The sequence below is a fragment of the Struthio camelus genome, chromosome 10, assembly GCF_040807025.1.
Source record: "Struthio camelus isolate bStrCam1 chromosome 10, bStrCam1.hap1, whole genome shotgun sequence".
In the NCBI taxonomy this organism is placed as follows: domain Eukaryota; kingdom Metazoa; phylum Chordata; class Aves; order Struthioniformes; family Struthionidae; genus Struthio; species Struthio camelus.
This window is the reverse complement of record NC_090951.1, coordinates 471,933-483,855: the sequence shown is the minus strand read 5'-3', so window position 1 is coordinate 483,855 and position 11,923 is coordinate 471,933. Positions and strand designations below refer to the sequence as shown.

Sequence of the window (11,923 nt, the reverse complement as noted above, 5' to 3'; positions counted from 1 at the left end):
ACAGCATCCTCGTGCTGGGCGCAGCCCCTGACTCGCTCAGAGACAGCTGCTCACAATCCTAAACTTTATTAGGAGCTAGTCTGTAAGATACAAACCAATCAAAACTTCAAAGAAAAGTTGTGTGAAAATGTTATATACAGATACATTACACAGAAGAGAGCAAGTCAGGTTCAACAGTCCCTCCCCCTGGCTCACAGGAACAAACGCCACAGCTACACAAAGAGCTCTGCCAGCACTCGGGCTGCATCTCCCATCGGCTCGCTCTGCACGTAGGCAAAGTTACTGCCAAACATCCAGTCAGACTCCAGTCAACTTTCAGCTCTCCATAGGCTTTCTAGCACCCAGCTGAGACAGAAGCTGATTTTGTCTAAGGCAGAGTTAGAACACGCCGTGTGGCTCTGGCAGCCTCCTCTGCCCCGCCAGCATGCGCTCCCAGCAGGTTCAGGCTGAACGCACTGCTGGAACAGGAGATAGCACAGCCCTGCCCTCTTGCGAAAGGCGAACCAACCCTCCCTGCAGATAATGCAGCAAAGGCCACAGAGGGCTCCCTGAGAATCCAGCGGGACTAAAGGAGGACTTCAGCTTCCCAGGCAAACTCTGCAACTGGATCTAGCTGCAGCCAGGGGGTAGCCTAAGTGCCAGGGTACTGCAAAACCTCAAGGGCAGTGCCAATCTACTCAACTCATCCTTACCATCTGTGCCATAAAGCAGAGCTGGGCAGCACGTGAATGATGCTCCCCTTGAGATCACACACGTGAGGAGCAGGCCTGGTCACCTCTCAATCTTCACCTTCCTTCTCCATGGAAAGGAATGCAGAGCCACTGCGGAGGCAGTCAGGATTGGCACCCAGAATGTCAAGCAAGGCTTTCCTGGACAATATAACTACTCAGACTGATAGGAGCTGATCCCTGCTCCAGTCTCACAGGATCCCACTACAGTTCACCTCCTGGAGCAACAAAGACTGGGAAAGTGGCAGCGTTTGGTTTAAGTACAGCAGGAAGAGGGCTCAAAAAGAAGAGCGCGTTCATTTTAGGTTAATACAGGAAACCGATTTCTAGAAGAGTGTTTCAGAGAGAAGAAGCTGTCATAGCTTCTCACGTTGGAGTTACAGCCCAGTCAGTCTTATGTTTTCTTCTTTAGCTCCTCAAACCTCCGAGACAGATCATCAAAGTCAATGTCTTCAGAGGCAGAAGAATTGGCGCCAGCAGATGCTGTTGGCAGCGTATCCGGCACGGATGGTAATTCAGGCAACACAAAGTTATCGTAGGTATCAGGAGCGACAGCTTTTGGTTTTGGAGAAGCTTCTGGCTTGGGCCCAGGCCCTAATGAGAATAAGGAAAATATTTCACTTCACCATTATTACACTCTCAGCACACAAAGAGCCACACAAGAAAAGAATATACTATCAAACAGGCAGTACCAATGCATTTTTCTAAACAGGGCCAATAATCACATACTTCCTACCGCACTCAGACTCAGTCAGGGAAAAATACAAGGTGTTAAGTTTATATGGCTGCAAGGAGCTGCAGTCATGGCCGATCTGGGCTGGTCACCCTGTCCTCTGGCTGCACCACATGGAAGCGGATCCATATCTGTTGCTACGATCTGTCACAGGTGGGCTGAAGCACCCACACACATACAACAGCTGGATTGCATCATGGGGATTCAAAGTCCCCATTTTCTCCATTCCAAAACCTCCAAAAGAGAGAGGCAGGTATCACATGCTCTTATCATCCAGCTATCAAACAGAAGCATACAGCCAACTCCAGTGCAGCTGTAGGCTTGTCTCCTTCAGCATTCCTCACCAGCAACGCCTTTCCAGAAGCCTCCGTTAAATTGTTAGAAATCCTTGCTGGAGCTGGCAAGAGCCTATCTACCCTTTCTGCCCTTATCAAGGGCTAGAAATAACAAGTGCTTCTGAAACAGACAGAGCAGAATCCCACTGTGCAAGACTGGAAAATTTTCCAATGGCCCAATTATGATGCATGAATCCTTTAGGCAGCTGGATCCAGGGATAACAGCTCTCTCTACTAGCCCTGCTATATGCAATCTCCACACTGACATTAATATTGACTTGTCTATCTTAGTGCTACTTTTATTCTGTAGTTGCAGAACAATATTATTTACCCTGTATATAAAAAAAAAAAAAACCAAAACACTTAAATCTGCTACTCTCTCATCTTGTCCTGCAACTCCCTACATTCGGTCTGATGAGTCAGCTTAAGCTGGAGACTCAGTACTAACTCTGGAATCAAGCTCTAGTTTCCCAGTGGAAGTCCAGATCCTCCCTGTCTGAGAGGATACTCTCCGTTTCTGTTACGGCCCTCTCCAGACTCAGACAGATCCTGCTTTCACAATGTTCAACACATTACTCCCTGTATGGAAAGCTTCCTCCCAGGGACACTAGGATCCCAAGCTAACCTCAGCCCCAAGCCACCCTAGGTTTCCCATACCCCTTGACATACTTACCGGACACCTGTGCAGAAGAAACATCCTTGTCAGCACTAGGTTCATCAATCTGAAACAGACACTCAGTTACTACAGACCTCTCTCCAAGCAGGCACAAAATTGCACAGGCCTGTAGGTGATGCTCATGGACAACAGCACACTCACCACCACTCATGCAGAGCAGTAAAAATACTCCATCCCTCCCAGGAAAAGAGACAACCCTAGCTCCTAGTACACTCAAAAAAATCTGTCTCTCTTCCTAAGAAAAGGAGGCAGTATTTCCATTCTTCTCTCCTTCCTTGTCAATCAAAGCAGCTTTGCTGACCATATTCTAGAACTGTATTAAAAAAAAAAAAAACAAAACACAAAACTACACACATATCCACTAGCAGGGCAAAAATATTTATCAAGAAGATAAGTGAAAGAAGCCTGCGCCATTTACACACAAATGCAGAGAGTGCTTACTTCCTTTTATAAGCCATAGATAAGCCCTTGTGACTACGAGAAGGCAAGAGGGCAAGGGATGAAAGGACTCCACCTCAGGTCTTGATCCAGCTGGGACAAAGGCCCACAGTATGGTCAGGTGTGCTAGGAAAGCTCCTCCTTGTGGGTTGCAATCAGTGACATCTACCTCTACCCAGCTAACAACTCCTCCATCTATGCCTGCACCTCCTTGACTCAAAGGCTGCTGTGCAGCTCGTATGTGATGTCAGCACACACAGGTGCTGGGCTACTCATCCCTGCTCAGGATACTGCAAGGACAAGAAGCCTGTCATTGAAAGCAAAATGACAGGCATGATCATGAACTGCAGCAAAGACACAGGCAAGCATGGAAAGAGAAAGCTCCAGCCCTCCCCTTCCTTGTCCCCAAATGACTGAGAAGAGTTTGGGAAAGGAAGAGCGTGTTTAAAACGCATTAGTTGCGCCAGCCAAAGTTTTCATCCAGGCTAACTACTGAATTAGCTCAAAAGCCATAATAAAACAGACCAAAAGTTATAAACACTTTACATTGCAAAAAGCAGAATTTGTGGACTATTTGTTACATGTTTATCATCATTTTAACAATGCAGTAAAACAAGTTTCGGCTTTCTTTGGTAGCCAAAGCATAGCTGATTGAGGAACTTCCCCCTCACAAGCCACACGCTCATCACACACACCCTGCGACTTACCACACCCAAAAACAATGCCAACCGCCACCCCAAAAGCTCCAAAGAGAAAAGTTGAGAGCAATGTGCTTAATGAACATTTGCCTTCCCTCTGGCTAACACTGCCCGCTTTTTGAGTTTCCTTCTGTTTCCTACAAGGATGAGTCACCTCAGGCACTTACAGACTCATACGTTGGTGGGTTTGCCGGAATTGGTGGTGGATGAATGTTAGCAGCAAAAGGCTGGTAGGTCCCCACTGGTAGGCCATTGAAGTTCTCCTGTACAGAAAGATAAATTAAACAGTCATGCACCAACTGTGCTCACCAGGCAACTCACCTGGCACAGCCACCACAGGACGCAATACTCCTGCAACTCCTAGCAGAGTCAGATAAGTTAGTAGTTTAAGACAAATGCAGACAAGTATCCAACCTAACATAGTTTATACCCACTAGGAAAAAATTCCCAAATATTATTCAGATGTAGTCACCTGGAACAGCCAGACCCAGCTAAGAAGACTGCAGGTTATTCTGAAGAACCAGCATGACTAAACACTTCATATTTCAAAGTTTTAGAAGCACCAGGCCAGAAGGAAAATACCCTGCCTTAAGAATCCCTGAGCCACCATCACAAAACACAAAGGTGGTCTTCTCTGGCTCACTCAAGGCTATTACCCTTATCTGTAACACAACAGTGCCTCAAAGACCTAGAGGTGGAGAGAGTCTTCAGAATATTTATGCCTAGGCCTTCAGCCAGCTGATGACACCTGGCCTGGATTTTCTGTGAAAAACACCGCAGCATTGTGAGGACCATATCAAAACACCAAGCCCACTGTCTTGCCACTCTCCAGTCCACACAGACAACCTGTAAAGGGCCGAATTCAGTGAGAGGCCTGCAACAAGGTGCTCTTCCCAGCTCCCACCTTCTACCCTTGCAAGGAATCATCCCCAAGGGCCATTGGCCTGGTCCCCTCCCCTCACAGGTCTGAAGACAGGGCATTCCTGTATTTTTTCCTTTGCTTTTCTCACCCCACAAAACTCACCAGATTTCCTGAACTGAATCTTGGCATACTATCAGACTACCAACTTCAAAGTGCTGCTCCAAGCCCTGGCCAAAAGCCTGACAGTCAGCAGAAGACTGCCTCACAAGTTAAGTCTGGACTCCTCTGTTCCCTGAGGGAAAAGGGGGGGGGGGGGGGGGGGGGCGGCGCTGGAGAACAGGAGTAGGAACTTCCACAGTCTAGAAGCAACAGGAAGCTTCAGCTGCACTGCCAACATTTTCCACCCTGTACAGTCTCACGGCAACATGATGGCCTTCTGACACATCAAGCTATCAGGTACAGATGCTTCCCAAAAAGCAGACACAACGCTAAGCATTATAAGCGGGGTCTCCCACAGAAAAAGGTAATGCTCAAACCACAGGCACTTACCGGTCCCTTTGGGGGTGGATAGGAGAACGGCGGATTTGGTGATGGCATGGGCACAGGCATCGGCATTGGCATGGGCATTATTCCATCATGACCAACCAGTGGGGCTGTAAATCCACCACCTCCTCCCCCTCCGTGGCCACCTTTCTTCACATCATCTGTGAAGCCCACATCGATTAGATCTGCCTCTCCACCAGCGGGGGCTTCAGCCTGGGGAGAGGGGGAAGAATTCTGCTCACCAACACATCTCTATTCTGATCACAACCCACTGAAGAGCATCAGATGCAGCATTTGCCACTGGAAAAGATGGGACAAAGCAACAAGGACAAAACAAACAGCAAATGTAGAGTGATGCTCATGGGAATCAAAAAGGGGACCAGATTACAGCAAGGTTCACTACAGCCATACACCTTAGGGCTGTGGATAGGAGCAGGGATCCTGCTACATTAGGGCTGTCTAGAAGATACCAAAGCACAACTACCACAGAATTTGTTGCAATGCCGCAGCCCTCTACTCCGAGAGCCCACACAGTACTAATGAGACGTTTGAGTCACTGGAACACAGAAGGGAGCTCCAGACTCGCACATGCCTCACTCACCATCACCACCGAGTCAGGCTCGTAGGGTACATTATAGTTCTTGGCAATCTCAATGAGGTATCTCTCCACCAGGATCTTGGGTGGTGCCTCCACACTCAGCTTGTGCATCAGCTGGAAACACAAAGGTGCAGGGACACTCAGCAGGCCCAGGGCAGCGCAGCACAGCACAGCAGAGCTCTTTCCCAGCCAAGGGCATCTGCTGTGGGGAGCAGAGCGCAGCCGTGGGGAGGCCTTTCCTCCTAGCCAGTGCTGCCGTGGGGGGGGGGGGGGGTGGGCTGCTGGCACCCAGAGGACTGGGCTCCATGCGCTCTGCTCCTCTCCACCCATAGGCAGCACAGCAGGGGCCCACTTGCACCACCCTCCTGTGCTCCAGGCACGCAGGCCCTCAGCAGGACAGCTAGCCCACCCCACTGTGCACTGCGCCACAGGCACAGCCCCTGCCACGGCGACAAGGCTCAGACAGCCACAGCAGGTAAGCCTGGACTGCCCACTCCAGCTGGCTGTGGCTGCTCCACCAGTTTGTTACCCTGTCATTGACTGTCCCAATCTGGTTTGTCCGGCACAGCTTCCCATATTCCTTGCTGTACTTGGCACACAGCTGGTCAGCAACCTGCAGCAGGAGAGAAACTTTGGGAAACTGTATACCTTTGTTTTGCCCTGCCACACTCCCCACATCTGCTGCAATGCTGGCAGCCTTGCCCTACCAGTTCCCCCTTGTTTCTGCCACCGAGCGCCCCAAATGAGCAGCTGTAGCCACCTCTGAGACTCCAGGGCTCCTCATGGAACTGGCACCCAGGCTGGGGTCTGAGCCTGCAGAGCCCAGGGAAATACATCCTTTGCCTCAGTAGAGTCCTGGACGACAGCTTCCACCGCTTTCCGGCAGTGTCACCCCCACCCTGCACCCGTAACACCCCTCAAACAGCCCTACTCACAATCTTCAGCTCAGCCACTTCCGACTGGAGTCGTGGTGCAGCCCAGATCAGCGTAGATACCGCTTCTGCCAGGCCGGAGTCCAACTCCCTAGGGACAGAACAAGACAACCCCATCTCCACACCAAGTACCTAGTCCTTGCAGCCCTCAAGCTGCTCAGCCTCAAAGTCCCCATCCTCAGGCTGGGCTCCAGTCTTCCCTGCCTGAGGAAAAAAAAGGTCTCCCAAAGCCTTGGGACACTGAGGCAAACACAGGTGCCCTTCTGTATCCCAGGCCTGCCCCCAGCACTACCCTTCCCTGGGCCCAGAGGGCCTGGCCCCTCTACCACAGCATACCCGCTAGGCCAGAGCTTACTTCATGGACTGAATCAAGCCAAAGCGGGCTAGCAGCAGATCGCAGTACAGCTCCAGGATCTCCATGGCCTCCACGAGGTAATCTTCTCGGATGATGTGCTCCACACGAATCCTGGCACGCTCATCTTTCCCGGCTGCCAGATAATCTGCAATCTCCTTCCTCGCCTTCTGGGCCAACTCAGCTACAGCACATATCCCCAAGGCTAGTCACTGTGCTGGCAGGGGCTGCTGCCTCCACCCCTGCCCACACTCCCTGGACACCCAAATCCATCGCCAGTTTCTCTCTCTCTCTCTCTCCTTCACCGCACCTCTGTGGCGTGAGACACGTGGCCGCGGCTTTGTGGAGTCCTTGTGTCTCGGTCCTAGCATACTAACTCACAAGAGAAAGGAGAGCGCGCTTTTAGCTGCCAGGAATGCTCCTGCACCTTCAGCTCTACTGCAGAGTCATCCAGAACCACGGGTAACCCTCTTATCTGTGTCTGATCAGGGCAGGACAGCACAGGCAGGGAGGGCCTTCCTCAGCACACTGCAAGCTCCTCTCTGTGCTGTGGTACAGATGGGCCAGGGAAGGACCTTGTGGGCAAACCAGGACATCCCTTCACACAGAGCCCCCAGCTGCCACCCCACACACCGTGTCAGCTGCACTCCAACAGCTGCTGGGCAGGTGGATGGAAACCCCTCAGAGCCAGCCTGCTCCCCCAGGGACCACACACCAGGGAAGACTGCAAGGCCTGGGTCCAGGCAGGGCAAAGGAAAAGCAAAAGGCTGCTCCACGCTTGTCCCATTAAACTTCTCCAACCCCAGAAACATCTTCTCTACAGTCTCCTGAACCTCCAAACCAGCCTGACTCACACCTACCCCCACAAATACTCACTCTTCTTTTTCTCCAGCAGCTTGAGGCGATTGATAACAAGGCGCAGGTTGACTCGCAAGCGCTCAGCCTTGAACCCAGAGCCCAACATGATAAACACTTTCTGTGAGAGAAGAGCAGAGGATCATTAGCACCAGGAGCTGCTGATGGCACCCAAAGGACATCAGTCACCGTTCTACTCGGAAACAACTAATTCTCCAAATGTACAGGCACAGGCCTGTCATTCCCGAATCTGCTTATATACAAACAACTAGACCCACAGCACCCATCATGCCCTTTCCCTCCTCACAACTCTGCACCACCAAGGCCAACAGGGAATATACACTTCCTGGATATTTCTATTCTGACAGGCTGAAGACTCTCAAGCACAGAAACAGCAGCATTTTCTGCCAAAGTGGGAAAACGCCTTCAGTTCTCCGGTTACTCCAGAAAGATACAAGATGATGAAAATCTGGGACTACTCCATAAATAGGAGCAGGGTTAGAAAACATACCCTAAAACAGTAACTTAAAGATCTGGGTCTATTTAACCCAGACAAGTGACACTAGCCACTGATTTGAATACAAGAGCACATAAAGTTTTTAAGAACGCTAGAGAAAACATCCATCAGCAGGAGTCTAGGAAAATACGGTTGCGCCTCAGCTCAAGAAGCTGAACTAGAGGGTATCTTGAGGTCCCATCCAGCCCTAGATTTCTATGAAACCCAAGGAGAAAAACATCTCAGGTTTTACATATAGCCAGTAGCAATAAAAATATCCCGCAACAAGCGATAAACAGTGTATTTGTTAGAAAACATGCTCTCGTTTCCTTACTTTGAACGGTGAGGGAAGTAAACCAGTGCCTCAAAATGCCACCTACTACAACTATCACACCATCAAATCCTCACTCTCTGTTACTTCATTTAAAAAAGAGAAAGTCTAAGATGGTTTTGTTAAGAAACATGCAGGGGAACTGCAAGAAGCAAAACCACCTCTGTACTAATAACACGCAAGCTCTAAAATGGCCACATCATTAACCCAAGGACTGTAAAACTAAGGCTTGAGCAAAGCTAACACTCCCTGTCAGCAGCAGGAGGAAGTTCCTAGTTCATATTCCCCACGCTCCTGCTGCTTACTGCACGCTTGCTTTGGCACTTGTACAGTCTCTCATGAGCCAGTACAACTCACTAATCCTACAGAAAGTTAACTCAGAAGACATTTCATTAAGGCGCCAAACCGACACAAGTTTGTTGGCTTTTGTGATAGCCTTCCTTAAGGCTATCACACGGGAAGACCTTCACCTGTATCTGGAGCAGATATTAGATCAGAATTTAGGATAGCGATAGTATTCTGTACATAACAAGTGTTTTACATGCGATTCGCTACTATCTGGAGTGCAGCCAGTCTATTTAGCTGACCTATCACGCACATCAACACAATTATCATTGCAAAGACACATAGAACCAATAACGCTCAGAAGAACATTGCTTCAGAAATACATGTGCACAATATAAATTTGTCTGATGCCATACAAACTTAATTAACTATTGTCATTCTGCAACTGGAACGCATTCCTGCAACATTAAAGTAACTTCATACCATTGCAAGAAACAGCCTCAGCGCACGAGTTGTAAAGGCTATATTGAAAAACTACTGTCGTTAACAATAACCTGTTTCAATAGACTTATTCGAAGCAGAGCCACCAACTAGCAACCTGCTCACCAGTTATTCTTCCACAGACACCTTACTGTCGCCCTAAGCGGTCCTGCCGCCCCAGAACCACACAGAACGGCCCCACCAGAAGGGCCCTCTGGAGATCATCCAGTCCAACCCCCCGGTCAAGCAGGGTCCTCTAGAGCCCGGTGCCCAGGATCGCGTCCAGGCGGGTTCTGAACATCTCCAGTGAAGGAGACCCCACAACCTCTCTGGGCAACCTGCTCCGCTGCTCACGGGAAAGAAGTTTTCCCTCGCGTTCACAAGGAGCTTCCCACAATGTGTTCCAGTCTGCGCCGCTGCCGGCGCCCCTCTCCCCCCAAGCCGCTCCCCCACGCCGCTGCAGAAGGGCTGGTGCCGCCTCCCTGCCCTGCCCCCGGCCTCCCCGCCGGCGGAGGCCGGCGACTGCGGCCCCAGCGGAGCTCAGCCCTTCCCCGGGCGGAGCCGGCCCGCTGCGAGGGCGCCTCCGGCCGCTGCGCCGCTCCGAGCAGGGGCGCGGGCTCAGCGCCTTGGCTCCAGCCGCGCTCTGCCGGCCCCAGGGCCGCGTCCCCCGCCCGCCCGCCCCACCGGGCCCCGGGCCGGGCCAGGTCACTCCATCGCCGCCCCGGCCGCGCTCACCAGCCGCCCGACGCGCCGGCTCCAGGCACCCAAAATGGCGGCCGGCGGCCGCACCGCCCCCGCGCAGGGATCCGCGGCGCGGCGCGGCCCGCCCCGGCTCCCTGCCGCCGCCCGGCCGACTCGGTGCGGCACAGGGGGCGGCGCGGCGGCTCTCCGCGGCTACCGCGATGGCTTGGCTGCGCCCCAGGCAAGGAGCCGCGGCGGCGGCCCCAGCGGGACCGCGGCGCTCAGGGACTACTTCGCCCAGCGGAGGGATCCAGGATACATGCGTGCAGTGCCGGCACGGGTCGGACGGTGCGGCGCCGAGCTGGCCCGCCGGGTCCCGGCCCCGGCACGGAGGTTCCGGGCACACAGCGTTCCGCCGGCGGGACCGGGCCGGGCCGGGCCGGGCCGGGGGGGAGGATTCGAGCCGAGCCGAGCCGTGCCGAGCCAGGCCGAGCCGAGCCGAGCCGAGCCGTGCCGAGCCAGGCCGAGCCGAGCCGTGCCGAGCCAGGCCGAGCCGAGCCGTGCCGAGCCGGGCCGAGCCGAGCCGAGCCGAGCCGAGCCGAGCCGTGCTGAGCCATGCCGAGCTGAGCCGTGCCGAGCCATCCGGGCCGTGCCGAGCCGAGCTGAGCCGAACCGAGCCGGGCCGTGCCGAGCCGAGCCGGGCCGTGCCGTGCCGTGCCAAGCCAGGCCGAGCCGAGCCGAGCCGAGCCGAGCCATGCCGAGCCGTGCCGTGCTGAACTGAGCCGAGCCGAGCCGTTCCAAGCCGGGCCGGGCCGGGCCGAGCTGGGCCAAAGCTGAGCCGGGCCGAGCCGGGCCGGGCCGGGCCAAAGCCAAGCCGAGCTGTGCCAAGCCGTGCCGGGCCAAGCCGAGCTGTGCCGCGCCGGGCCGTGCCGTGCCGAGCCGGGCCAAAGCCGAGCCGGGCTGTGCCAAGCCGTGCCGGGCTGAGCCGAGCCGGGCCGAGCCGAGCCGAGCCAGGCCAGGCCGGGCAGCGCTGAGCCGAGCTGGGCTGAGCTGAGCCAGGCAGTGCCATGCCAAGCCGAGCCGTGCCGAGCTGTGCTGAGCCGTGCTGAGCCGTGCTGTGCTGTGCCGTGCTGAGCCAGGCCGGGCCGGGCCGGGCCGTGCCGTGCTGAGCCGGGCTGGGCCGTGCCGTGCTGTGCCAAGCCGTGCCGAGCCGTGCCGAGCCGTGCCGAGCCGAGCCGTGCCGTGCTGAGCCGAGCCATGCCGAGCCGTGCCGTGCTGAGCCGAGTCTGCCGTGCCGTGCCGAGCCGAGCTGTGCTGAGCCGAGCCGTGCCGAGCCGTGCCGAGCCGTGCCGTGCCGTGCCGTGCCGTGCCGTGCCATGCCAAGCTGTGCCGAGCCGTGCCGAGTCGTGCCGTGCCGTGCCAAGCCGTGCCATGCCAAGCCGAGCCGTGCCGGGCCAAGCCGAGCTGTGCCGCGCCGGGCCGTGCCGTGCCGAGCCGGGCCAAAGCCGAGCCGGGCTGTGCCAAGCCGTGCCGGGCTGAGCCGAGCCGGGCCGAGCCGAGCCGAGCCAGGCCAGGCCGGGCAGCGCTGAGCCGAGCTGGGCTGAGCTGAGCCAGGCAGTGCCATGCCAAGCCGAGCCGTGCCGAGCTGTGCTGAGCCGTGCTGAGCCGTGCTGTGCTGTGCCGTGCTGAGCCAGGCCGGGCCGGGCCGGGCCGTGCCGTGCTGAGCCGGGCTGGGCCGTGCCGTGCTGTGCCAAGCCGTGCCGAGCCGTGCCGAGCCGTGCCGAGCCGAGCCGTGCCGTGCTGAGCCGAGCCATGCCGAGCCGTGCCGTGCTGAGCCGAGTCTGCCGTGCCGTGCCGAGCCGAGCTGTGCTGAGCCGAGCCGTGCCGAGCCGTGCCGAGC

The 11,923-nt window shown here is 55.0% G+C and overlaps 1 protein-coding gene across 2 annotated transcripts; it reads right to left on the bottom strand.

Moving 5' to 3' along the window:
* Nucleotides 1-50: 50 nt before the first annotated feature.
* Nucleotides 51-10,143, bottom strand: IST1 (IST1 factor associated with ESCRT-III). Of its 2 annotated transcripts, none has more exons than XM_068955260.1 (10): nucleotides 10,078-10,143; nucleotides 7,772-7,871; nucleotides 6,899-7,079; nucleotides 6,547-6,634; nucleotides 6,141-6,224; nucleotides 5,615-5,725; nucleotides 5,020-5,226; nucleotides 3,776-3,871; nucleotides 2,470-2,518; nucleotides 51-1,322 (listed from the first exon to the last, which is right to left on the bottom strand). In XM_068955260.1, exons 2-10 carry the CDS (start codon nucleotides 7,857-7,859, stop codon nucleotides 1,123-1,125), a joined length of 1,104 nt encoding a protein of 367 aa, XP_068811361.1. In that variant the 5' UTR covers nucleotides 7,860-7,871; nucleotides 10,078-10,143; the 3' UTR covers nucleotides 51-1,122. The 2 variants fall into 2 exon arrangements, with proteins under 2 accessions (XP_068811361.1, XP_068811362.1); XM_068955261.1 differs by having other exon boundaries at nucleotides 6,899-7,267; nucleotides 10,078-10,127.
* Between the last annotated feature and the right edge of the window lie 1,780 nt (nucleotides 10,144-11,923).

Excerpts from the sequence above, each read along its gene's own strand:
- IST1 (XM_068955260.1), bottom strand. The coding sequence starts at position 7,859 with ATGTTGGGCTCTGGGTTCAAGGCTGAGCGCTTGCGAGTCAACCTGCGC. Across the intron at positions 7,080-7,771 it reads GCTGCTGGAGAAAAAGAAGA|CTGAGTTGGCCCAGAAGGCG; the intron begins GTGAGTATTTGT and ends TATGTGCTGTAG. Across the intron at positions 2,519-3,775 it reads ACCCACCAACGTATGAGTCT|ATTGATGAACCTAGTGCTGA; the intron begins GTAAGTGCCTGA and ends TGTCTGTTTCAG.